Source organism: Peromyscus maniculatus, chromosome 7 (genome assembly GCF_049852395.1).
Source record: "Peromyscus maniculatus bairdii isolate BWxNUB_F1_BW_parent chromosome 7, HU_Pman_BW_mat_3.1, whole genome shotgun sequence".
In the NCBI taxonomy this organism is placed as follows: Eukaryota; Metazoa; Chordata; class Mammalia; order Rodentia; family Cricetidae; genus Peromyscus; species Peromyscus maniculatus.
In genome coordinates this window covers 39,194,564-39,222,098 of record NC_134858.1, presented here as the reverse complement: position 1 = coordinate 39,222,098, position 27,535 = coordinate 39,194,564, and the positions used below count along the sequence as shown (strand labels likewise).

At 44.8% G+C, this 27,535-nt stretch overlaps 2 protein-coding genes across 3 annotated transcripts in view; both read left to right on the top strand.

Annotated features, from left to right (window-relative positions):
• The window catches only part of Tbcel (tubulin folding cofactor E like), a 60,176-nt gene extending 50,509 nt beyond the window's left edge, over positions 1-9,667 (top strand). For both annotated transcript variants that reach the window (XM_006981238.4, XM_015999732.3), the window contains exon 8: positions 9,052-9,667. In XM_006981238.4, coding sequence (XP_006981300.1) covers positions 9,052-9,370 — 319 coding nt within the window. In that variant the 3' untranslated portion in view covers positions 9,371-9,667. The remainder of the gene's footprint in view (positions 1-9,051) is intronic.
• An 11,239-nt stretch (positions 9,668-20,906) lies between these two features.
• Tecta (tectorin alpha) overlaps positions 20,907-27,535 on the top strand; it is a 75,216-nt gene continuing 68,587 nt past the window's right edge. Inside the window, exon 1 of the mRNA XM_076577459.1 lies at positions 20,907-20,967. Within this exon, the coding sequence (XP_076433574.1) occupies positions 20,907-20,967 (61 nt within the window). The remainder of the gene's footprint in view (positions 20,968-27,535) is intronic.

The following is a 27,535-nucleotide window of genomic DNA, read 5'->3' as shown; positions in this document are numbered from 1 at the left end:
CTGTTGAGCCGTTCCTCCAGCCCCTCGAGTCAGTAATCTGATGTGTATCTTCGATATCTCTTCTTAGAACCACCATCAAAATATAAAGTAGGGTTTATATTTCTGTGTCAAGGAAGCATCTTCCCATGGTTCTGTAGCATTTCCACCTGGTCTTTTCAGTTTGTATTTTGTTAGAAACAGGATCCCCCTCCCCATGACTCCCCTCCAACTCTTGCCCACTGAATCTCCTTCCCAGCTTCATGTACTCTTTTGTTAGTTAGTTAGTTTGTTTGTTTGTTTTAACATTAGGCCAGCTGGTGCTGGCAGTATGTGCATGGGCGTAGGGCAGCCACCAGAGCGTGGAACCCACCGGAGGGGTGGAGGGCTGTCTGCCTGAAGAACACCGATGCTCCCTTCTCCAGTGGCCCAGCTGCCAGGAGCTCCTCGGCTAGGGTGTCGTTTTGTGAGTCCCTCTTCCATCCCTGATGCAGTCTGACTGGCTTGAGCCTGTGTTGGTCTTGTGCATACAGCCGCAGCTGCTGCTTGGTCACACCGCATCTGAAGGGAGTCTTTTTCCATCTGAAGACCACTTAAGATATTGTTTTGTATGTGCTTTATAGCTTTCACTTATATGGAATTGATCATTGTGTCATTTCACACAGAACATGTGGCCTCCCATTCCCTGCCATACCGACATGAATTCTGTGACCTGCATGTTGTCTCTGTCCTGGGTCTTGCTTATTCACGGTTCTATTTCAGGGCCCTGATGTGGCCCATTGGTACATTTCTCCATTCCTATAATAATACAACATCACCGAGTCAAACTCTCTTAGTTCCCAGCAGAGATAACCCCTCCCCCACCATTGTTTTTCAGATTATTTTAGTTATTGTAGGGCTGTTTGCGTCCCATGTTGGCTTTAATACATTTCACCAAAGCCCCGCTGTATCTAGATTCCAAGCACAGTGAGTGTGTTGACATATGGGGGAGAGGTAGCATCCTGCCTCTGCTGGCTGCCCTCTGTTAGCCAAGGAACTCTCTGTGTCCTTCAAAGTGCTTCTGTTTCTCTCACAGCGTTGTGAAGTTCCTTCCTAGGTACTTTATTAATTTCCATTGCTCTTTCAAATGAGATGCCTTTCTCTGTTTCTAGTTGGATGTTGCTGGTAAATAGGAAGACCAATGAAGGTCCTGCATGCTGGTCCTCTGTCAGTCCTGACGGTATATGGAGTAGTTCGTATTTCCTTCCTTGGGGATTTCTCTTCACACAGTTAATTCCTCAAGTGATTTCTGTGCCGCTCATTTCATTTGCTGGTGTAATATTTAAAAGACAGACAGACTGGGGATGTAGCTCACATGGTAGAACACTTGGGTCACGTGTGTGATGGAGGCTCTGAGTTCAATCCTTAAAACCACCCAAATCGAAAGGCAGTAAGAGAAGCCATCCGCTGATTTATCTTCCTCCTCGACTGAGAGAATGTATCCAAGGCTTCAGTGTGAAGCACCCTGAAGTGAAACTGGACTTTTACTGAGTTGAGATAGTTTTACCCTTGGTTTCCTAGGGTTTCTTTGGTGATTGGATAGCACCAGCTTTTATACAATGTTCTTTTCGCATTCTGATTAGCATGTCTTCCTTCAGTCTGGATTTGAACAGTGTGGTTGCTTTGTGGAAGCATTTTTGCATTCCAGTGTTCAACTAGTTATGGAATAAGAAATAACCTTTATAAGCAGGTAGGATTCAATTTTATGCTATTTGGAATATTCCCACTTATTTTCAAATGTAAAATTGGCTTATAATAATTTTCTGCTCTTCTGGGTTTTTTAAGTGTTGTACTAGCTTTGTGAAATGAGTTGGGCTGGTCTTTTTTATTTTTCTAGTAAGTATTTCATTTCGCTTTAAAATTTTTATACTCATTGTAGTACTATTACGATCTGTGGGGTATGTGTCTCAGCTTCTGCATTGCCTATTTTCAGCTCGGTGGTCACTTCTTCCACATGAAATCTGGTTGAAAATTTTAAACTTGCAGCAAAAAGGACATCTTTCTACTCACATGCTTAGCAGCCAGGAAGTACGCAGTTTCCCAGGCAACCATGGGTAGGGATTTCCTGACAAAGTCCACTGCAGTTCTGTGCTAAATTCGGTCTGGAGTTGGTCACAAAGCAGTGGATTCGGTGCTGTTGTGCCTTTCCAACCCTGGTGAGATCCTTACCACGTGAAGAACAGGCTGCATCAATGTTCCTCACCTTTTACATTTCTAGTAATGGTCACTTCTGCTTTCCTCCTTATCTTGGTGGATCCTAATAAATGGTTATCTCGTATCTGGATCCATTTTAAATTTTAAGAAATTTGGGTTGTGTATATGTATATGAATGTGATGTGTGCACATGTACAGGCCAAAGGACCCTGGGTGTCCTACATGGTCACTTTCTGCCCTATTCCTTTTGAGATAGACTCCAGCTTAGCCTGGAACTGGAGGTCAGCTGACCCCAGCAGTTCCTAGGCCTCACCCTCCCTGTGCTGAGGTTAGGCTGGCGTTTTTGCACGGTACTGCTCTCTGAATGCAGGCTGTCATGCGTGCTCGCCTAGCAAGCACTCTCAGCCACTGAGGATTTTTCTAGCCCTACATCGTTATTTTTTAAAATTCGATTTATTGCAATATAACTGACATGGAGTGCATTTTCACCCTTTTTGGTTTATAGTTCTGAATTTTGACAGTCACATTATATAACCTCCAACACAACCAGAATCTAAATTCTCATCATCTCCAAAGTATTTCCTCCTCAGCCTCTTCCCCTGATTCCTGCCCTCTGTCAGCTACCGATCGTTTTCTGTGCCTGTTGTTTTGGCTTCTCTACAACAGTGTACCACTGATCTATACGGCCTATAGCCACCCCCTTTCAATTGATGCGCTTATGAGGATTAATTGTAGTTTCTTATGCAGTTGCCAAAACAGTATGTGACAATAGTGCCCCATTCCCTGTCCCCTGTAGTGGCAGTGTCTTGCAGCATTGTAGCACAGTATCACAGCCATGATCAAAGCATTCACCAGGCCACTGGTCTTGCCTGGATTTTCCAGCTCATGCTTACGTGTGTGTATGTGTGTGTGTATGTGTGTTAGTTCCATGAATTCTCTTATATATGTACATTCATTTAATCATAGTTTACCTAACCATTTGGATTTGCTCCAATTTGTGTGTGTGTGTGTGTGTGTGTGTGTGTGTGTGTGTGTGTGTGTGTGTATCACATACATTTTGCAGGCAGGAAAATCTATGTGAAACTGCCAAATGTGGAAGTGCACACTGGTACTCCTAGGTCTAGAGAGGCTGAACTGAGACGAGGGGGTTGCTGTGGCTTGGTGTCCAGCCAGTATTGCCTAACTGGAGAGCTTCAGGTCAGTTAGAGACCCTGTCATTCAAGATTGTTCACTGGGCTCTGCAATTACACGTACACTTACGTGACAACCTGCACACACATACATGGGGCCGGAAACTCTTGAGGTAAGGCGTTAGAGAGCTTTGGTTTGGCATGTGGTCAATCTTGTTTTCATATACACTAGAAAGAGATGTGTGTTCTGAGTGACTGGATGATTCTGTTCTGTCAGATACTGTTTCATTTGTGAGGCACACACACACACACGTACATGTGCACATACACACGCACACACAGTTATGGCTTGCTTTGAGCTCTGGCCTATGGAGATGGCATTTCTAGTCTGGACTGTTTGCCCTTGACTTTAACCTTGTCTGTTTAACCCATTGCTGCTTTGAATTTGGAGAGGAATGCACTACAAGGTGAACGGAAGCCATTTTGATTACAGTCCTGATGGTGTTCGTAAATGTGTGAAAATTAAAATAATTTAACTACTGTCTGGTAATTGTGTGAATTCCATCATCATACGAATCACACTATCCATTCACTGGTAATTTTGGCCACCTTGAGTTAAAGAAATTATGAATTGGCTGGTGTGGTGTCACATGCCTTTAATCCCAGCACTAGGGAGGCAGAAGCAGGAAAGTTATGAGTCTAAGGCCAGCCTAGGGTCCTTAAATGCCTTGTTTTTTCAATGATACAAAAAAAGCAAAAGGAGGATATTAGATGCTGTGCTGTATATGAAAGGCAAGAATAAGTAGTTAATGGAAGTGTGTTAAATTGAAGCCCTTGAGGAAGTCAGGTGGGGAAGGTCTATAGCTTAAGCTAATAAAGAACACAAGCTTTGCAACGGGAGGCAATTGGACAGAGAGAAATAAAGAGTTAGGACCATACAAGTGAGAAATGAGGCACACTTCTGTGACTCCAGGATGTGGAGGCTGAGATGGGAGGTTCCGAAGCTCAAGACCACATGGCCTACATGATGAGACACTTCCAAAAATGGGAGAAGAATAAAGACGCCATTGAAGGAAAATTGAAAGGGGCCATGTAGGAGTGAGAATTGACTTTCTAGAATGGCGCTCATTATTACAGCAAGCCACCAGGGTGCTTAGAACTAAGGGATGATGGCCTAGAACAGAGCTGGAGGCCTCAGCTCTCCCTTTGCTTTGAAGCTTCAGATCAGTGAACAAGCTCTAATTATATCACATCTACAAAGTATGGGATTGATGGTCTGTAAGGTTCCTTCTGCCTCCAACATGTGTTGTTCATGTGTTTGAGTAAGAATATCAGTGGCCTTAACACTGTCGGTAGAGTGTAAAATCTGTCCTGCACTGATAAGATTTCTTCTTCTCTGCTGGGCTGTGGATGTGGATTGGTCTCAGTGAGAGAAGGTATATTGTAGCAGAGGCTGGATGGGGTGGTCAGAGGATTCTTGGGATATAGTTTTGAATCTTCATAATGCCTCAGGAGCAAAGTAAACTTAACGAATCCTCTTTTCTCGTTTCTTCATGGATTATATATAACCAAATGGGCCACTGGGAATTTTCCATGTTTTATGTGTTACATTTTTAAGGAGAGATCTTTACAGGGAGCTTCTGAACACAAATACACAGTGCATGGAATTTTGCTCACTTACTAAGCAAGGCTTATAAATATTAAACACTTGTTAATAGCCAGATGAAGATACTTGTCCATAGGATATAAGTTGAAAAGTTGGTTTTGAAGAATACTTAGTCGTCAGGAACTGTTCCCATTGTCTAAGACATTGAGGGGATGCTTTGCAATGCCCAGGTGCCCCAATGCAGGCATCGTACAGCTTGGGTGGACTTTGAGTAACAGATGAAATACCCAGACTAAAAGACTAGGAAGAAATCTGTTTCTAAAATGTACCAGGCTTTTGTAAAATGAAGACAGTCTGTCCTGGAGCCACCCTAAATTCATGGGAAGTCATAAGCTGCTTAAGAAGGGGTTCCTTGCAGTGCCTGATGCCCATACCAAATCTTTAGAAGAACTGTAAGAGTAGACCTCAGCCACCTCCCTAGGCTTTTGCTTCTAGAGTGATACCACAAGAATGCCCTCCATCCAGGGGCACTGTTTGCTCTGTAGTCAACCTGGGTGGAGGTGGGGTGCCTATCTCAAGCACTGTCCTTGGTCCTTATCAGGTCACCTTAGTTCAACCTTCAGACCAGCAGGATGCTGCCAGGCTGTTGACTCCAGGAATGAACCTTGCTTGAACTTTAGTCTGGTGATTAAGAAGCACCTACCCAGACTGTCCCCATTTGTGACTGCTAGATCCATTTAGGGCTGCCTGATACTGGTGGAAGCTAAATCTGGTCTGCAAGGGAATGTGGGAAATGTTGTTTTTCAGCTTTTTTAACTCTGCAGTATAGGAAGGCCAATCAGGAAGAGATTCAATAAATATAGACATATATATTGAAAGAAAATGTGTCCATTAAGACCATTAATTAGAGTGACTCTAATTTATAAGGCACATGGACAAGAGAGCCATAGATAGATTAATAAGACATTCAGGAGAAAGAGGAATGAAAATATGTTCCTTGATTGGATGAAGGCAGTGGAGGAAAGAGACGCAACAGAAGAAACCAGACTGGCTCTTCAGTTTGGGGCTAGAATAATTGGATAGTGTTTAGGACTGTTTACTAAGACATGAAAGAGTTGAAGAATGCTAACTGAGGGAGTTAATGCTATTTCTGTACATGGTTGGTCTTGTCCCGGCATAGGGGCATCTGATTTCTAACCACACTTGCTCATTTGAAGCCGTGGGGCCGGTGCTGTGTGAGGGTAGAGCTTAGGTTATGTTAGGTATAGTTAGGTAATGTTTATGGTTGAGATCAGTTCATTTGTCTACAGTCTCAAGTGAGTCGAGAAATGCAGAAGTTATCATTGTTAGGTTTTAGTTTCATATTTAAGCAGGCTCAGGGTTTATTATTAATTCTCTAGTCGGGCTGTTGAATTTTTTCCCTGGAAGGACTCATGGGGACTCTGTTCCCTCTGTCCTTTCTTGCTTCAGAATGTCTCTCAGCTAAAAGTATTGCTGAACAGAATTGGGCTAGGGACAGTGCCCTTGGCCGCTCTTTCATAGTCTCTTAGTAATGGTGGCGCCCACCCCTTCTTCCCTTCCCACCCTTCCCTGCAATAGCAGTTCACCATCTCTCTCAGGATTTTGTGTTTCCACACTTACTACTTCCTGTGTGTGGTGTCCTTGCTTCTCTCCTCTCAGTGTGCTTGCCTTTTAGATTGCATTTTGCCTCTGCTTTTTAACTTACTTTTTTTGGGGGGGAGGGGTTGAGACAGGGTTTCTTTGTGCAATAATCCTGGCTGTCCTGAAACTTGCTCTGTAGACCAGGCTGACCTTGAACTCACTGAGCTCCACCTGCCTCTGCCTCCCGAGTGCTGGGATTGAAGGCGTCAATCACCACAGCCTGGCTTAACTTACTCTTGTTCCTTCCTCCGTCCCTTTTCCTGTGGTATATGCTTCCATTTCTGCGATTTATGTTGTTTATGTGGAACGCAGACCCTTCTCAGGGTGCTGAAATGTGGTGTGTGTGAGCTCTCTGTGACCCCTTTGTTGCTGGCTCTTTTGTCCCTTCTAGGCAGTTTGAGGATGGTGCTCTTGTTTCTACATCTCTGTAGTCTGGAGGGGAAACATTTCTTTAAATTGAGTCAGGTCATTGGACCTCATATGGGTTCCACTGCCATTGGTGGGCTTCTCTTGCATGATCTGTGCTTGTGAGAAGGCATGTGACAGGAAGGCATGGCAAAGATTTCATGGAGCCATCTTCAATCTCATGGCCTGGTAGTTGTGTTCATTTGGTTTTATATGCGTGTGTGTCCTATGGTGTTGCGATTGGCTTACCCTTGGCTAAAATCCTGACATCCTGGATAAACAGGCAGGCTTCCGATCTCCGGGGCTTTTCTCCATCCCGGTTCCTCCATGCCCTGGCTGACCTTCATCCCTGGCTCCATGTCTTCACTGAGGAAGACTTTCTCTCTTCACCTCCTTTCTCCACAGTGGTTTCCACAGTCTGAAGATGTGACTTGATCTGCTGTCCCCCACACGACTGAGCTCTGGGCTCCATTTGAAAGGTTTGGGGCATGAGGTTATGCATCTATTCTTGTGTTGCTGCTGATGGTGTGTGGTTTGGGTTTGGGTTTTCTTGTTTGTTTTAATCTGTGCCCAAGCACTGGGAGACAGTTCTACAGGGCTGCCGCGCCCTCCCGAGAAGATCAGTTGTAGGTTCTAAGGTGTGTGTGTGTGTGTTTACTATTGTTAGCTCCAAAGCAGTAGGGATAGAATGCTGATTTCTTTGTCTATGAACTTAGGATGTACGGGCATTTACTCACCAGTTGTTTTATTTATGGCTGTCCTTCAGGTAGGAAGGGCAGGACTTAGCATCCTACATTTGCTAATGAGGAAGCAGATCCAGAGCACTCTGTGAGCTGCAAAGTCATCCTGTTCATTGTAAGGCAGGTTTGAAAGTCAGGGCCTGGGCTATTTTTACTACACCCTGCTTCTCCCTCCATCTCTCCGCACAATGTCTTACTGTGTCGTTAGCGTTCTACTAACCTTATTATGACACTGATTGTACTGAATCGAAGCCAGAAGCAGAGTGCGAGAGATGGAGCACAATGCTGCGTGCCTGTCAAGTTCTGATCTTTAATTAACCTAGTGAGTCTTAGTTATGGCAAAACTGATGGTGACTCTTTCCCCCTCCCTGGTATGTAGGAGACTGCCCAACTTCCTCCATCAAATCAGACTTCATTCCTCCAAGGCTGGCAGTGGATACAAGAATTTCCATGTAGGAACTTAATACTGGGGACCCTGTTCTCACCTCTGTAACTCCCTGTCCTCTTAGTGTGCATTGCTGTTTTATTTCTGCTCTGATGACAGAACATCTTTATTTATGGTCTTCTTTTCCCAAGAATGAGTCCTTGATCCTTTCATAACTCTTGTATTTCGCTAGGGTCAGGCTGAAACATTCAAACAAGGCTTCATTGAAAGAGCTCGATAATTACTGAAATACATATTGTTGTTGTTCTATAAATTATGGCTTCTGTTACTCCCGTATCTTCCCCTATATTACCAAGAAGTGTGCTTAGTTAGGTGTTTTCCCTTCTCAGAGGTAACACCAAGAAAACACACTCTGCGGAGGGATGGGACTCTCCCCTGCTGTCTTTGGAGCATCCACGTCTCTAGGTTGTTTTCTTAGACTTTTTTCCATCCCCAGTTGCTTGAGACAGGGTTTCATATAGCCAAGGCTGACCTTGACCTTGCTGTGTAGCCAAGGCTGACCTTGAACTTCTAATCCCCCTGCCTCTAGCTCCTGAGTGCTAGGTTACAGGTGTGCACCACTCCATCGTTTTATGCAGTCCAGGTCTTCGTGTGTGTTTGGCAGTCACCCTGCTAACGGAGAGACATCCTCAGCCCCACTAGGCCTGTTGGTGAGTAGCAGAGGCCTGGGGACCGTCTTCAGGAGAGATGCTTCTATCCCCAAGTATGTGGTCTTACTGTGGCCTCAGCAGAGCGGCTGCATGCGTACACAGAGGTCAGCAGTCACTCAGTACCGAGGAAGAAAGGGACAGTCAGAGGACAAGAGGAGAAAAGATGCTGAGAACAGCAGTGGGGTTTTGCTGCTGTGGTGTGAGTGAGGAGTTTAAGGTGACGTTGTTCTTTTTATACCTCTAGGTATCATGAACTCATTACAAAATACGGGAAGTTGGAGCCTTTGGCCGAAGTGGACCTGAGACCCCAGAGCAGTGCCAAGGTAGAAGTCCACTTTAATGACCAAGTGGAAGAAATGAGCATCCGCCTGGACCAAACAGTAGCAGAACTGAAGAAACAACTGAAAACTCTCGTGCAGTTGCCCACGAGCAGCATGCTCCTCTACTACTTTGACCACGAGGCCCCCTTCGGCCCGGAAGAGATGAAGTACAGCTCCCGAGCACTGCACTCTTTCGGCATTAGGGATGGAGATAAAATTTTTGTGGAATCAAAAACAAAATAACCTCTACCAGCCTTGTAAAAACTCACATAAGGACTTCCTGCAGGGTGTTTGTTTCCAGCGTGCTTTTCTTTAGGAGGAAGGGCATTTCCGTTTCGTTTGGGTTTTGTTTAGCTTTTGGAGGGGTTTTGTATATTTTCTTCCCCTAGAATGGGTAGGGGATTGTTTTTGGTATTTTCTACCACAGATTACTTCAGCTCAGTCAGCAGACCTGGCTGCATCTCCAGTCTTCATTCTCTCTCTCTCTCTCTCTCTCTCTCTCTCTCTCTCTCTCTCTCTCTCTCTCTCTCTCTCTCTCTCTCTCTCAAGATGACAGAGAAATCACCGACTTCTTACTGTGTTGCTGGGGTTTGTCAGCCTCTGGGCTCTTTCCTGCTAGACTCGAAGACAGAGTGGTCCCTCAGAGGGGTGGTGCAGTGTTCAGATCCAGAGATGGGGATCTTCCCTGGAAGGGCCAGCACCTTCCATCTCCGGTTCTTCTTCCCCTCCTCCTCTTTTCCTTTCTGGGGTCCATTTTTCACTCTGACTTGCACACACTTACCTGGTAGTTTTATTCTGTTTATGATTTACTTGGTGGGTTTTTTTCCCCCCTCAAATTTGACCCCCCCCCCATTCTCCGTTTTAAATGCTTTTGAGTATTTTAAGCATTGTCTCAGCCGGATTCTGATCTCAGGAACTCCGTTAGGCTTTTAAAGAGAAGTAGGTGAAGAGTTAAACCCAAGGAAACTTGCTGTTGCCCTGGCAGCGTGGGTGGAGCGCTTTAACCCCTCTGCTCCTGAAGCCCCTCGTGCGTTCAGTCAGCCATCGCTCCCGTTACGTCTTTTCTTTCTGCTAGGGATTGCATTTCCTGACAGCTTTATCACAGAAGCTACTGGAAATAAAGGGAGAGCCTGGACAGTTCCGGGGATGCACTCCACAGCAGAGGCAGCTGATAGGCTGGCCAGGGTGTGGGGCGGAGGTGGAGGGATCAGGAGAGAGGGAGCTTGCTCACGCTCCTGCCTGTATCGTCCGTCCATCCGAAGCCCTGTCCTTGCAATGTCATTAAAAGAGAGATTTTCATCAAAGGGAACTGTGGTTCCCACCTTTTTCTTGGGACTTCGTGATGTCATAATTGAACAGCTGTTTTGTTTTGTATTTTATTTGATGCCCCCTGTGGAATGATTTACCTAATCTATGAGTGAAGTTTCAATGTCACAACTCCCCAGGTTTCTTTTGCAGAAGTGTATCTAAGCCACTTGTCATTTATTTAACGCCAGTTCCCTGCATTCTCTGGAACCTTTTTCCTTGGCCTTGCGTTTTTGTTAATTAGATTAGGTCCTTTCTTTAGTATACAGATTTTTTTTTCCTTTCACCTTTGTTATGGGGTTCCACTTCTACAAACTTCATTTCTTGTCCACTCTTTAGATGGCCCTTATGGCTTCTTCATGGATGGGGAGCTGTGGTTTTTCGTTTCCTCCTCCTCGTGGCAGGCGTTTGTTCTCTTGATGCACTTCAGGTTCAGTATCTCTAAAGCTGTTGACTCAGGCCTACTGAAGCAGGCCTGCGTTCACCGCAGCACTAAAGGTGACAAAAACCAAAGGGTTTAGAAAGATGAGCGGGGCCAGTTCTCCTGCTGCAGACTTTATCTCAGAATTCTAAAAGGGAGCAGCAGGGATCAGGCCAGTAGAGACAAGGACAATTATTTTGCAGTTGCATTTTCTGGACAGATTTTTGGAAATAAGAAAAAAAAAAAGTGTGGCCGCGGTGTCACGAAGATGAAGACTGTGGGTGCTTTGTGACTGTGCGCGTGAGTGCGGAGGAGGGTGCGAGCGAGCGAGCGAGCAAGCGAGCGAAACTGTAATGGAGACTTTGCTTCTGTCGGCCTGGGAAACAGATGCACTCTTATTTTTGAACTTTGGAGCCACACCCGTCCCACGGCAGAAGGCAGAGTGAGCACTTAGACTTTGGGCATAAGTGGAATGGTCACAATAAGATATTTTATATATGACAAAGTTTTACGAGACGCTTTTTTACTCTTTGAGACCCGTTTCTTCTGTTGTTACAGAACACAGTGTTTATCTACTGCAGACCTAATCCTTTATTACAGTTGCATGGGAAGGGAGCTGCTCATCCAATTGAACTGGTGGAGGTATTTCTGGGGCATTGTGATTGGTGGTTGGAATAACTGCCGAATCATTTCCAATTAAGAAAATCTCCCAGACAGTCCTTGGGCTTCTAGAATTACAGAAGTAACTGAGAAAGCTGTTTGAGCATGCATATTTACAGACTTATTTGGGTGGCTGAGAAAAGAGGCTGCTTTTGAAATAAAATCGGTGCTGTGTAGACATTTATAATTATTTATAATTTTATAATACTCTGTTATAAAATTATTTTTATAACAGACGCAGAAGGAGCAAAGAAGAGACTGTGGACCTTTGAGTCTGCACGTTACACATCATGCTTGTCTGTATTTTAATATTGACTCCATCAGATCGAGTGGGAGCATATTGTTGACAGTTAGGAGGCAAAATGCTGTCCTCACTGGTATTACAGAGATGTGCCTTCAGGCACAGCAGAGAGAACATGCTTTTCTAAAGTAGAATTTCTTTTCAGTTGTGGAAAAGGAAAGGAATAATACAAGAAAGCCAAACCCAAACCAAGAGTCCTACCTTGGAGCTGCTAAAGCTGTGGTCCAAATTGATTTATGAGTTTGATTGTTGAGATCTAGATTTCTTTACAAGAAGGAAAGGCCCACAGTTGCCTATTTCTGCAGCCTGTTGCCATAAATGCATAAGAAAGCGGTGGGGATGAACACTCCTTTTAAAGACCTTTTGGTGAAAATGAAGCCGAAGGGCTGAGGGCTGGGATGCTGCACCCACAAAGAGCTGCTTAACTAAGGGGAAGAGCAGATGCAATTACAACTGGGTTTTCTAGCCATGTCACCCCACCAGCCATGCTGGGAGCAGAGGACACTTTGTTACGCAGTTTTGATCACCATGGGAGCCATGCCACCAATAGCTTTCCTACCCCACAGAGTGTGGCTCTCTACACTGCAGCTTAGGCCCAAGGGCTGGTAGAGCATGCCTTCAGAATGCTCCATAGTTCTTACGTACCGTCATTTCTGTTTATGAATTTGACTCTCCCTTCATTTCATGTAAGACTGAAATGCAAACAAACTGCTTTCAAGAATGCCCAGAAGCTCTGTGTCCCCAAATGTTGTTGTGAACTCTACTGTTTTTCATAGGTGCTTCCTTCAAATGTATGTTTCTTGTAGTGACAGAGAGGGGCTGGACTCTCAGGCCCTTTACAATTGTCTCCTGCAGTTAATGGAAATATAAATATATATATATTTTATTTTAGAATATAATTTAAACATGAAGGTCTATTCTTTGCACTTTTTATTAATATATATAGAGAGATAATCTTTAAAAAATTAAAAATCCAAGTCCATTTAATCCTTGTGTTCTGAGTGTTTATTCTGGAGTGGTGGGACAAAGATGTGTGGTCATTTTTATACACCTAAAGATGGACATTGGTTCTGGAGTGCCTTCTTGGGGGGATTGGCCTAAGCTAGTAGGAACCTGGCCATCTTGCCAAATGTAATGGGGATTTTGCTGAGGTTGAAAAAAATTTCAATTAAAAAGTTTGTTTTTTTAAAAAAAGCTTTTACTTTTTTTATTAGCAAAAGTTTAGGTTTCCAACACACTTTCTACACTCTTTTTTTCCCTTTGGGGACAAAGCTTCCTAACTATTCAGTACCCTCTTTATTGAATAAGATTGAAAACTTCTCTTTGGTGAAATACAAATTTGCCAGTTTTTATTCAAGGTCCATTTTTCTTGAAAACATTTTCTACAAGTTGGGCATTTTATCTTTATCTGCTTATCAATAATTTCTTGGTAAGCTGTTAGGAATTAACATACTTTTGAGAATTAAGGCCCCGAGAGTGTGCTTCTGTACTTAAAAGATAGCCCATGACATTCTGTCGGTGCTTCCGAAGCGCATGGCTGTCCTCTGCCTAAACTCAAGGTGAAGTCTGCTTCCTGTGCAGCTTTTAAAGAATAAACACCGTCAACTTTTGGGTTAAAGTCTGTTTAGTTACTGTCTTGGGGTTTTAGTGCTGTGAAAAGACACCATAAAGGAAAACATTTCATTGGGACAGTTCGCTTACAGTTTCAGAGGTTCAGTCCATTATCATCATCATGGGGAGCATGGCGGTGTGCAGGAAGACGTGGTTCTGGAGCTGAGAGTCCTACATCTTGCAGGCCACAGAAGTCAACTGAGAAACTGGGCAGTATCCTGAGCACAGGAAACCTCAAAGCCCGCCCTCACAGTGACACTCTTCCTCCAACAAGGCCACACCCACTCCAACAAAGCCGCACCTCCTAATAGTGCCTCTCCCTGTGAGATTTAGGGGACCAGTTACATTTCAGACTACCACAGTTACCATTTATTTCTAGCTGTCTCAAATACTTAGAATATGGATATACATCTAGGCATCCAACTGTTGATCTGAAGCTGCTGTGGCTTCCTCCAGGTACTAGTATCACAGATTGACCCCTGAGGTCACATGTCCCTTTCCAGCCCCTCTGGAAAAGAAACTCCCATTGGTCCTCCTGTTGACTTTCTGAGGCAGGCCCTGATGGGCTGTTTTTTCCCTGATGAGGGAAGTGGATGCACAGGTAGGTTATTTAACTCGCCCCAGACAACACAGTTGATAAATGACAGACACTTGGCTCCAGCGAATTGACAGCTGTGGGTAGTGCCTGGTGCTGAAACCCCGCCCTCCAACCCACACCTTTATTGTTAATCCTCCTGTCACACTAGAACAAAATCACTGGGGTACTGACAGCCCTCAGTCCAGCCTCAGAGCCCTGTGCCAACTCGAGAATTGTCAAGTTGTGGTTGATAGCTGTCTACTGAGATCCTTGCTTCTCTGAAATGCCATATTGGGTGCTTATGATTGATGCTGTTGGTAAAGCAAAGTGAACCCTAATATGATGTAAGGAGACTGGCAATTTGTTTTGTTTTTTTAACCTCAGGTCATTCTTGATTTCAGTATGGAGCCAAGGGTGAGAGAGACACTCAGTTCCAACTGAGGTTAGTGTCAGGGACACCCACATTTCAAGTGAACCCCAATCGGCATTTATCAAGGGAGGGGAACTATGTTTATAGCTGATGGAGCCCTTTTGTGGTTGCTGCTGCTGTTGTTCCTCCCTCGCCTTCAAGAGGGAGCTGTGTGAAGCATATCAATATTGCCTACAAAACAGAGGAGACAAGTTATCTCTTCTGGCCTGCAGGATCCAGGTCTGCCAAGCCAATTCCAATGCAGTTTGAATTTGGGGAGTCCTTCAAAGCCGCCACATTCCTTGGGTGCTGTTTAGTCACTTGGAGTAATGTAATTAGTGCGTTAAGTAAGAACAGCCACTGGAGAGTCAGACATGAAGGAATTACAGAGAAAAATGCCAGGGGCACATTTGAGGGCAGGTGTCTGCTTTATCCAGGAGATACAGCAGGGGTGATGTGAACTGTCTCATTTGGGTTAAAATTCCATTTGTTCTCCATTTCATATTTTACATTACAAAGAGACAGCATTAAGATGTTTAAACTTCACTTCCAAACAGGTGACCTCCACAGGATTCAAAACTGCAGCAATGTAAGGAAGGTAGACACTGAAAGACCCCCATTGCAATATGCCTACTGCATCTTTGTTCATTTCTTGTGTCCTCAGAGTTTACACAAATGAAGCAAATCCGAATACACATTCTAGTTGCTTTGGTCTTAGACAATGAAGGGCGCACATCACATACTGTCTCTACCCTTGCTTTCTCCATCCGTAAAGACTGTCTTGGAGATTTCTCTGTAATAGGACACGGAATCACCTTAGTCTCTTTCTACACTCTAAGGATTCACTGTATGCACTGATGTACCCGATGGGTAACTTATTCCTTGACATTTGAATTTCTCTTCTCTTCTGACTCTCTCCTGCTTTCAGTGTGCTGCCAGAAGCAGCACGTGTTCTTTTTTGGTTTGTACCTTTTATCCCAGCACTTGAGGGGCAGAGGCAGGTGGGTCTCTGTGAGTTCAAGGCCAGCCTAATCTACAGAGTGACTTCTAAGCTAACCAGGACTATACAAAAACAGAATAACATAAAGCTGCCGTGGTTTATTATTTGGTACAGCCCTGCAGAGTCTGACCTCACTGTGGTTGAGATTGATACCCTGGGTTCTTGGCAAAGAGTTCACCCTCCCAGCCAGGCTTTGCAGGCCCAGTTGCTTGGATTCAACACACAGGTGGTATCAGTCAGGTACAAGGGAAGGAGGATTCATTCTAGTTTAGACTTTCCAGAGACTTCAGTCCTATCAGCTCTGTTGGTTCTGGGCTCGTGGTGAGATAGAACATCATAGTGCAGGGTGAAAGGGACGGAGAAGAAGCAGGAAAGGGTGGGGTCCAGGGAGACCCATGGGAGGTACATCACCCACATCACACTTCTTCAACCAGGCCCCACCCGCCATGGTCTCCACAGTCTCTCAATTGTCTATCAGATTCTGAGTCTATCAATCAGTGAATTAGACGATTATGTCAGAGCCCTTCAGAGCTAGTTGTTTCCAGAAATGCTCCCAGGGACATGCCCAAAGCTGTGTTTTACTGAAGTGGATGTTTCTCTGCCACATCAAGTTGACATATAATCATACAGTGAACTGCACACTTCACCTGTCCTATGAACCATTGTTCTCTAAAGCCTGGCCTTGGAGGTTTCATCTCTGCCACAGAAGGCGTAAGTGTTAGTCATGTTTAACAATGTGTGAGCACTTTTCAGCTGAGGGTGGATCACTTGCCCTGAAATCCTGCGCTTCTTGTCTATAATAAGCTTTAGTCAGAGCTGACTTTTACCTGCCATTGAAGTGTCTTGTAGAGGATCCACATGCTGTTCCTTTGAGGGGGGGGGGGGGCGGGGAGAATACAGTGAGCCTGTGCCCCTCTGATCTCAACATGCTAGCAAGGGTATTAGAAGAAAGCCAGTTCTGAGTTTTTAGTTGCATGGGTCTATGTAGAACTTACTGTTTTAACTGCTTAGCTGCTGCTGGGAAGGTAACTCTGTAAAGGACTTGCCTAGCTTGTGTGAAGCCCTGGCTCCTTCCCAACACCACAAACTAATAATGAATTCTTTGCTTAGACACACTTAAGTTGATTTTAGAAAGTGGCTAAAACTTCAGATATGAACATCTTTTGTTATTGAACCTTTAGGGAGTATTCTGACTCATAAATAAATATTGATAAGCATCACTCTGTGATTTTCAAACATCCAACATCATATTTTTCATATGAATATTGGCCCAGAATATAGAACACAAATGTGGCCAGAACATAAAGAAATAGAACCTAGGGAAATAATAATTTTTCAAACATAGAGTCCTAAAGCATTTGTTTTATCATCTAAACTCAATATTTGCAGTGTGCAATTAAATATCACTTTGATCTGCCAATACATATGTAAAATTTTGGAAATATTAACTCGGGTTTTAAACGTTTGTTTTTAAGGATGAAAACCTGAGTCTGCAAGATGGTTCAGCAGGTAAAGGCATTCGCTGTGTGAGCGTGGCAACTTGTACCCAGAACCTAGACATAAAGGTGGAAGGAGAGAGTGACTTCTGAAAGTCGTCCTGTGACCTCCATGCACACATTGTGCCCACCCGCATATGACAGTAAAGAAATTACAATTAACTGGCTGTGGTATTGCTTGCCTTTAATCCTAGCACCAAGGAGGCAGAGGCAGGTGGATCCCTGTGGGTTTGAGGCCAGCCTGGTCTACATAGCACATGCCAAGTTAACCAGAATTGGATAGACCCTATTTTAAACAAACAAAAACGATGAGAAGCCTATTGTTTATATGAGTGTACCATCTTCTGGGAGTCAGTCTAGAGGACCAGGAGTGAAGTGAAGATCTGAAGGCTCTTAGAGGTTTTTTTTTTTAGTGTGTGTGTGTGTGTGTGTGTGTGTGTGTGTGTGTGTGTGTGTGAAAGTCTATTGTGTAGAAACCCCCAGGAGCACAACTGCATTTTCCTCTATCATGCCAGCTACTTTGAGGATCTGCTATTACTCTTTTCTAGGGGAATATATATATATATATATCCATCCTTAGGTAATAGTTACCTCAGTTAGTTAGATCTGGGGGTGTTGGGAAAGGACCTCGCTAGTCACTAGGTAAGTGGTAGAAATAAGTGCATTCAGAAAACACAGAGTTTGTATGGGGTTCAAGGCACCCACATCCCAGCTTCAGTTTCTTGGGAAGCAAAAATTGAGATACAGTGAGGGAGCTGCAGAACTGTGGGAAATAACACCTGGGAAGGAAGAGAGAAGCCTCAGGATGAGGCAGGAAACTCCCTCAGACGGAGCTGCAGACCCGTCATCCAAAGGAATGTTCTGGAACAAAGAAGTCTTGCTAAGTGCGTCCTACATGAACAGAAAACGGCTCTGGCGGTCTACCAATGATTTCCTCAGTCATTGGGGCAGAAGCACAAGAGCACACCCCCATTCTGAACAGCGTGGACACTGAAGGGATGATGTTGGGAGCTGTCTGTACACCATTCTCTTTGCGGTCTCCTAGAAATCACCGAAGGGGGATCTGACAGGTGTGTCGTGTGGAGACACAGTCCACCCAAGGCAAGAAGGGCTCCAGTTCATCCACTGCTGAGAGAAACTCCTCTAGGCTCTGGGCAGCCTCAGTTTCTGTGGGGAGCTGGGGAGAGGGGGGTTAGGGGAGTGATCTACAGCTGGTCTGTCACTGTAGTTGACTGCAGGGCCATATCTGGTGCCTGTACACTCCCTTCTCCCTCAGCGCTGGTCTTATGCTGGTCTTAGAGGGTTACCTGATAGCTTCATCCAAACCTTGATTTGTGAATATCTGAGACCCTGGTGAGCATATGCTGCTCCGTCTGTGACTGTCACATGTGTCCCTCAATCACAAGTAAGCAAAGTCATACCAAGAGGCACCAGATGAGTCACCCAAGCTCTGCTTTATTATCTCTCCTCAAACCCATTTTGTAAATGGAGCCCTGTGGCCTCCTGTTCATCTTGTCAGCTAGTCCTGGCACAAGGGACCCAGGGTGTCCTAGATTGTGGTTCCGTGGGTGCTTGCCATGTCTCTGCTGCTACACCTGCTTCTTAAGAAATTTACTTCACTACTCACCTCGTGGTATCTCCTCAGCCATGTTATTAGTGCTGTAACCTGCATATGCACTGCCAGGGTCCACACTCACAGCTCCCTCACTGTGAAATGCTTTTCCTAGTGAGGTGCTTTGGATCTTGCATCCCGCAAGCCTTCCTCCCATTGATAGTGCTGGATCAAGCCTCCTCCGGGCAAGAAAAGCATGTTTGCATGCATTAGGCGGAATTTTCATCACTGTGGCAAGTACCTGTTAGAAAGAAGCAGTTTCACGTTTCAGTTCATGGATTGCCTGGACCGAGGGATTTGACCCATTGCTTGGGGCCTAGGTAGGGTAAGGCCGAATATCATGGTGGCAGGAGCATGCTGCAGATGCTCTTTGCCTCCAGAAAGCCAGAAAGCAAAGGGAATGTCAGAAAGGCCCAGGACCAGATGTGTCCTTTAGTGACATGCCCCCAGTGACATACTTCCTCTAGCTAGGCCTTCCTCCACAGCTCTGTCACATTCCAACAGTCGGCAAAACACGATAACCTGTGGAGCATTCGTCAATAATTAGTCAATGCCAGAGCCCTCAGGATCTCGCTGTCTCCCCGAAGAATTACTTCTGAACACTGCCAGCATCAGGACGGAGCCTTGAATACACGCGTCTTTGGGAGGACACTTTGTGTCAAAACCATAAGTATTTAAACTAGGCTTTGTCTCTGCTCACTCTCCCAGGATAAAAGTGGTTCCATTCAATCATTTTGCTGCCGAGAGGTCAGTCACTGTTCCTGAGAAATAGTGGCATCCTAGGGGCTCAGCTGTGCTCTGTCATCCACAGATTGAGCCCTTAAAGATTGGAGGCACTAGAAGAGCCTTGCTAAATGGGAGTTCGTACTCTTGGTCCCCTCCGCCTCCATCCCCGTGACTGTGGCCACCTTCTAAATGTACCCATTGTAGCAACACTGACAGAGCCTGTTTCACATCAGCGGTCGAGTGTCTTTGTCTGGGGAGTCCTCTTCTGTAGCAGATGCTCTCGTGGGTGTTTATATATGACACAAAGATCTTCACACTTCGCATTCACTCCCTTCTGTCTAGTCACACGTCTCCACTCCAGTCCTCCCTGTCACTGGTTTTCCAACATTTCAAGCCATTGTCCAGCTGGCAATGTGGCTCAGCACTGCCTTTGAGTTTGCACATACTGTCTCCTCAAAACATGTCTCCTTTGGTACAAAGTACATGACACAATGGATTACCCAAAGCTCCACACACAGGGAAGATGCCTCCTTCTCCTTGTTAAAATCACCAACATTGTCATAAGAATTCCCAATAGAATCACACAAGACATGTATGTGAGGCTGTCATATAGTTAACATCTATCTGCTTCACACACACACATACACACACACCACATCACCTATACAAACTTGACCTCAGACTGTCATACATACCTTCATCTACATGGCCAGATATGAAATGTAGGATCTGGGATCTGAGTGACAGGTGACAGAGCCTGAACTACCTAGTTAGGCATCGTGTTCATGACTATTCTCTGTGTATCATTTCCACCCTATGATAGATTGCTGGGGTCTACCTGCCTTTGGATCTTGGATCTAATAGGGCTCAGATCATAAAAGAAAATAATTCATGGCCATTTGTCTCTTGGCCAAATGTCCCGTCAGAGGCCCCAGTCACATGCCAGCAGCTTATTCTGAAGAGGCGTATCTCTTTGCTGGCAGAGGCATGACCTTATTGTAGAACACCAAGGGCCTGCATTGTAGTTTAGCCACCAGGCTTTGCTACGGACTCCCATTTCATCTCTGTCCACCACTAGCATCTTATCAACATCAACTGGTCAGCAGAACTCACAGCCTGAGTGGCAGAGCTGTTTGTTTGCATTGTAGCCTCGAGCTACTACAGAATTCATTCACACTGTCAGCCCAGCTCCACGTGGCCTGACCTCCAGGGCCAGAGCAATTTTCCTAGGTCTGTAATGTGTGGCCTTCAGAACCTAAAGACGTAGATAAAGAAAGGAGAGTCTTTTAGGGCTACAAAATAAGTATTTTGCCTTTCACTTTGGAGGAGGTGTTCTTGGCCACCAGGTTTTGAAAGTTTTATTGAAATAGTAACCTCGAGTCTGGAGGATTTATCTTCCACTTTGTAGAACAGATGGCACCAGGACATCAAACCTTCTGCCATCCCTGGCTCATCGTGCCCAGGATGCTGAGGTTTGTTACTATGTAGTGAATCAGCATAATATACTGGGAGACCCAGATGGTACAGAACACTTTGCATTATATTATAAAAGAAGGTGTCTTAGTCCATTGTCTGATGTTATAACAGAATGCCAGAGATCAGGTAAATTATAAAGAAAAGAGGTTCTTTGGGCCTCATGATTCTGCAAGTCTAAGATCATGATGCCGGTACTGCTCAGCTTGGCAGCCTTCTGCTGTTCTGGGCAAGGCAAAAAGCAGAAAGGTCAGCATGGAAGAGAGAAGAGAGCAGAGAAGGCCAAGACAGCAGCCTGCTCTCATGGTGGCCCTGTCCTACCAGAGTTAAGACTTGCTCTCCCAGGACAGTATCAGCTGATCCAGGAGGCTCCACCCCTGACACTTGTCCACCCAAATGCTTCTCCTGAGGTCCAACTCTCAACACCGCTGTGTAGAGACACTCAAACTATAGTGATAACTGCCCATAGCCCCAGGATGAAGCTAAGAATGTACGTTGCCGTTTGTTCCAAATGACAGAAACCACTGCTGACCTTCATTCCCAATGTCTCATTCATGTACCTGAAGCCACGCTAGTTGGCTCTGCAAAAGAGAGCGTATTGGCAAAGCAGCTACTACGTTGATGGGTCTGCAGTAGTTCACAGCCAGTCTCTAGCATCCATCCTGATCAGTAGAGAGATGATAGACTCCACCACCCTCAGCTTTTAAGAGTGTCAGTAATCTTGACCAGCTGATCCCCTGGCCCCAGCCCAGAATTCATCCTCTTTTTTATTCACCGCCTTGGCTGGCATGGAGAGGGACTATTTCAGGTGCTTTCACTTACCTTCAAGCTTCAGACCAAGAGCCCAGTGTGCCAAGCACATTGATCATACTTACATATGAGGCTGGGAAAATGTCACCTAGATGGGCCTGCAGATTTCTGTAAACTGGGCTTAGCCAGGACCTCCTTTCTCCCCTGGGCTCTGTGTATTACATCCTTTCTTTGGCTATTGGTGGACTCGAACCCCTTGTCCACCAGTCCTTAACCTGTCCAGGAGACCCCTTTCCCAAGTCTATAGTTTCTTTGTGAGGAGGAGCTGGGGGGTGGGGGTGGGGTGGAGAGGGACTCATCCAAGTATATATTTGCCAAGTTGTTGCATGGTCCTTTCTTTTGGGGACTGCTTACTTTTTCAGCACACAGATTCTCGATTTGAAACTTGACCCAGGTCTGGAAATGGAGCAGAGACTGTGGCTATTTCATTTTGTTGAGACTGGAGATTGGACCTTGAGTCTCAACACTCTCGCACCTTGCCACTGAGCTGCTTCCCCAGCCCTACTTTCCATTTTTACTTTGAGAAGGTATCTCACTAGGTTGCCCAGGCTAGCCCAGAAAAGGCCTTGAACTTGAGATTCTCCGATTGCAGTCTCCCAAGTAACTGGGATCCCAGGCCTGTGTCACCAAGATCAGTTAGGCATCACAACTGGTTGGGAAGCCGCCCTCAGCCACTGTGCATCATTCTTCCGCTTTTCAGAATGTACATAGTACATATGCCCTTGGTGACTCTCTGGCCTACCTCGTTGGTCGCCATGTTGTTAACCATATCCGGAGCTCTTTATGGATCAGATCCCCTTGACTCTCATTCTGTTCTCTTCTCTGTCATCGTGAAAATTCTAAACCTCTGCTTTCCTCAGACCTTCAGGTAGGAGGGTGCTGTCTCCTGGCCACTGTTGCTTCAGAGACCTGTCATCTCCATGGCTACCAAAGAGCCAGATCCTGTGATCAGTGCCTGTTAGCTCTGGCCTGTGGAGGGGAGCCACACTTAGTGTCGCCGTGCCTAGGGGCTTCCTGCCTGAGAGGTAGGTCTCTCTGATGGTCAGAGGCCTCTGTCCCAGCATGCTCGCTTCCCTGAGCCTTTCAGAACCCTTTCCTGCCATCTGCCACAGTAATTTTGGCTCTTCAATCTTGCTGGATATGGTTCACCACTTTCTCCAGACTTCTAGTAAATGCCAGAGGACCAACTATGTTTGAGCCTTCCCTGGGTCCTTGACCCAGTATTAAAGTCATTATCTCTGGAGTCAATGAATCTCCCTAGGTCTGTGCCAAGACTCGGCTTTCTTGGCTGAGCGTCCTCAGAATTCATTCCCTTACATTCTCCCCACTCATCCCAAGCCAATGTGCTAACTACATCTTTCAGTTCCTTTGGGAGTATGGTCCCTTCCTCTCTTGCCAGATCGGCACATGTCTGGCTGAGTTATACAACTGGAGCCTGAATCTAGGCCTTGCAATCAAGAGGGGAAATAGGAGCAGCTTTTGAGCCAGGTAATTTGCTGTCTTGTGGGGGAAATTCCTTTCTATTATGTTTGTGCCCAGGGAGAAATTTTATCTGCTAGTGAGGTAGAGTGGGATGTAACTGAGGGCCCAGATATTTTGAGAAATCAAGGGAAGTCAACATCTTTGGGGACATCTCTCCTTTACACATGTATCTCCCAACTTAAAGATGGTGATGCTCTTTGAGAAATATATTGCTGGCAATTTCGTCATTATGCAGATGTCATAGAGTTCTTACACCAACTGAGATGGTAATATAACTTGGTGATGTAATCTTCTGCAGCCACTGTTGTACATACGGTTTGTTGTGGACAGAAACATTGTCAAGTGGCACACGACTGTGTATATAAAGATATTTATGTTTAATTTTCTGTACACACATAGAATGTACATAAATATGTGTGTATAGTGAATCATACAATATGCATATGTATATACATATGTAATATATATGCATATATGTATGTATGTATGTATGTATGTATGTATGTGTGGGGGAGGCGGTTTTCCACATAGGCCCTGATGTTATATAGTAAAGCTGCCTGATGCCAGCACCTAGCAGAATCTTGTCACTCAACAGGAGTCTCTGGAGCAAAGACCTTCCCAACAGGACATCTTGCACCATTTCACAGTCGCTCCAATCAACCATCTCTTTCATGGAAAGGAAACCTGGAGCAGAAAGCAGAAACATTCAGTGCATAGCGACTGTTCTCTTTGCTTTCAGGGAAATTCATTTTTGCTTATTTCTTTCCCTGGTGTCTTTCCTGTCACTTAAGAAGCAGCGTCAATCTATGCCATGTCTATAAAGCATGGAAATCTTGGGTAGCTGGCATCAACCCACCCCAACTTCATCCATCCCCAGACTAAATCCTGGCAGGAATCTCTATGCACCTCACACCTTCACCCAAATGCATCTTGCCATGAATAGAAGCTTTTGTTATTCATCCATCTGTGGCCACCGAGTGTGCAACCAGAGCACGCTCCCACCGACCCTGCTTCCAGCCCGGCAAGTGATCGGCCAGATCAGCCTCTTTCCAGGCACCTGGTTCTCACTGGTCGCTGGAGTCCCGAAGTCATTCTTATTCATTTATGCTGCCATCTTGTGAATCTGGTTCTGCCCAGATGGCCTCCCTCCCAAGGGCAGTCCCGCCTCAAGAAGGAGAAAGAATTTTAATATGGGTCAAAAGGCTGAGATAGAAATATCCCTGAGTGCATGAAGAAAGGGAGCTGAAGCAATTAGTATATGCCACCGGCAGGGTTTGTAAGATCCTCTTTTGCCTCTGGACATTCAGGTCTGATGAGACTGGACTAAACGCTTAATCAGGACCAGGTAAAGGGCTATGCCGCTCTAGGTGAGTCTTGGACTTGAATTCTGTTTTACGTAGGCATCAAACAACTATGTCTTCTGTTACATAAAAATGTGCCTTTTGGAAGAAAGGAGTCATTCGGCATCTGTACGTGGGTCTATGGGGAGAATTCACATTACCAGGGAAAGAATAAACGCATTGTGCAATGCCTACACAATTATCACAGATTTTGGCAAAAGATGGGGGAAACTTATGGTAAAAACCTGGTTCTCCTAACACCCTTGTCCTTTTAGCACAACATATGCAAAGCTGGGATTGTTTTGATTCCTTTTATTTCTGGTACAGGCAACATTTCAGTGTCTGGCCAGAGAAAGATTTGGACAAGTTTAAAATTCCTGTTGATTTGATTTACAAGAGGACCTTTCCTGATGCATCCAAACTACTTCTCCCTTTTCTTTTAATGAATTCCACTTTGAGTGTTTTAATTTTGGTGGTAGCAACAGCTTTTTTGCAGTCTCCACATGTTTAATTTTTTCTTTGAGATTTTTTTTGTACATGAAGATTATATCTGTATCACTCTTACCCCTCCTTCCCTCAAACTCCCCCTCCCAAATTCATGATCTCTTAATTATTATTGTTACATAGACATGCATACATGCATGCATACATATACACACATATATATGTACAAATGTATACACAATCTACTGAGCCATTTAGTGTTGCTTGTATGTGTGTTTGTCCGGAGTTAATCATCTTGGATTGGACTTAGTTTATGTTCACTGGTGTTGTGCAAGTATCAAGCTGAACACAGTTTTCCTTTGTTTGAACTGCCTTCCAAAGTCCTTCCTGGACTCTTTCATCAGAAGAAGCCTGTACCCCACTACCTGTGAAGACCCTCAGGGGTAGCAGTGGAAGTGTCTCGGGCATAGTTTCCCTTTCCTCATTTGCCTGGAAAACGCCACTGTGCATCTGTGTATGAATGGGAGAGAGAACAAGGAATAAAAACCTAGATACATTCAGGAAAGTTTCTTTAAATGCTTTACAGATCCCTGTGGGGGTGGGGAACAGAGTAGAGCCTGTATGTGAATAGATAAGAAAGGAAAAAAGAAAGAAGAAAGCGAGAGAAGAAAGAAAGGAAGGAAGAGGGAGGGAGGAAGGAAGAGATTGAGAAGGAAGGAAAGAGAAGGAAGGAAAGAGAGAAAGAAGGAAGGAAGAAAAAGAAAGGAAGGGAGAGAGAGAGAGACAGACAGAGAGAGAGAGAGAGAGAGAGAGAGAGAGAGAGAGAGAGAGAGAGAGAGAGAGAGAGAAACAGAGAAAGGAAACCAGTAGAAAACCAACTTCATTTAAATGTTGGAGGGAGCGCTCTGTTGGGCTTTCTCCCATGCTGGTGGATGCTAATTCTGTAATGCTAGACAGTTGCCTTCTTTTGGGTACAAAGAGAGAAAGGGAGGGTTCCTTTGTGTTTTTCACTGCAAAGTGATTCTGATCAGAGAGAACCAAGGTTTCAGCTCCAAGTACCTGACATTTCCATCTGAATCCACTTTTTTTTTTCTTTTTAAAGGAGGGGGGAGGTCTAGTTTTTCAGGAAAAGAGCCTCTCTACGCAATCCTGAAACTGATCTTCAGATTTACTTTTCCTTAATCAATAGAAAGCAACTTGATGGCAACTCAACCCTCCCCGACTCTAGCGCAGGACTAACTGAATTTTTGGTTTTAAGAGTTCAGGATTCGGACGTCATTTCAGGAATCAGAAATAATTGGCAGAGAGGTGAGGCGAACTGACGGGAATTCTTGTACCTAATTTTCCGGGCTCACCAAGATTTGGCTTAATATTTTTCACTCAGTCCCTCCATCCTCGACAGAACAGGTTAGTGGCACTTTTCATAAATACAAATATCTAAATGAATCCTCCTCGCTGCTGCTGTCTGCACTGTCCCCGCCAAGGCCTCCAGCTTGAAGCTTCCACTGCCTCTGCTAGAGCTGTGTGTGGTGATATCTGCTGAAGTCTTCTAACATTTGTAGCAAAACTGGCTGGAGTTTACTATGTGCTTGAGACTTCAGTGTACACACGACTAATGACTGGAAATTGCCTTAGACTCTCACAGTATCAAGTCATTGATTTTTCCTAAAAGTTTGGCTTTAAAAAAAATCTGATAGCCCCCAACGGTAAGAGCAGGGTGTTTATCTTTAAGACTACGGTCGGGAGCAGGTTTCCTGGGCTGCACTTTGGTTCTCAAGCTGGTGCATGGTGAACTTGGAGCTTGCTTTGCGTGTGTGCCTGCATCTCAGCTTTTTTGGAGCAGCGCAGACCATCCATGTTCCTAACAGAGGGTGAAGCCACCCGCTCAGCTGATTGTAAATTAACATGCAAATGAGTTCAGTTTTTGTGATCTTCTTTCTTTTAATTAACTTCCTGGAACTAACGAGTTGTTCACGTGCCGGGTTCTATTTCTGTTGTATTTCCAAAGAGCCACTCTGGTGTGCTGCTTCTTAAGCACCAAGGTAGCCATCCATCACTCATTTCGCTATGGAATATCAGTGGACAATCTGAGACCACCTGTGAGTCTAGTCCGTAAAATAAAGGATTGGCTCCACTGAGAAGAGGATGACATACTCTAAATCCTCCTACCTGGAGAAGCACGTGTTATTTTAACCAACATTTCTGATGGAGAATACTCTGGGAAAATCAGGGCAGTTAGGTCTTACTTACACCCAGTCTGGGATCTGTGTTTTTGGAGTTGGATGTTATTTTTTTTTTTTCAATCAGATGCAGAATAGACACCTTTCCCTTGCTCCTTATAGCTTGCATCACCCCCATCTAACTCCCTGACCATTTAATACACTTCTAGGCAGCCTTCTTCTGGGGGTCTACTTTGTTCCCCTGTGTTGAACGCAGGAGGACCCTCTAGCCTTCTGAGAATTCCAACCGACTCTGAAGGATTGATGATGTGATGTGCATTTGTTCGGTGATGGTTGTGGTGTGTCTCGGGATTTGCCACCAAACACACCTGGTGTTCTATTTACTCTGGCAAGCAGGGGATTTTTTTTCCTTTTTCTTTTTAAAATTCCAGGATGAATTATTCATCATTACTTAGAATTTGGGTCTCTTTCATCTTCGCACTTGTACAGCACCAAGGTGAGTACGACAGAATCTCATAAAGCTCTTGATCAGCATGCTCTTGAATTTATAAAGAGACACTT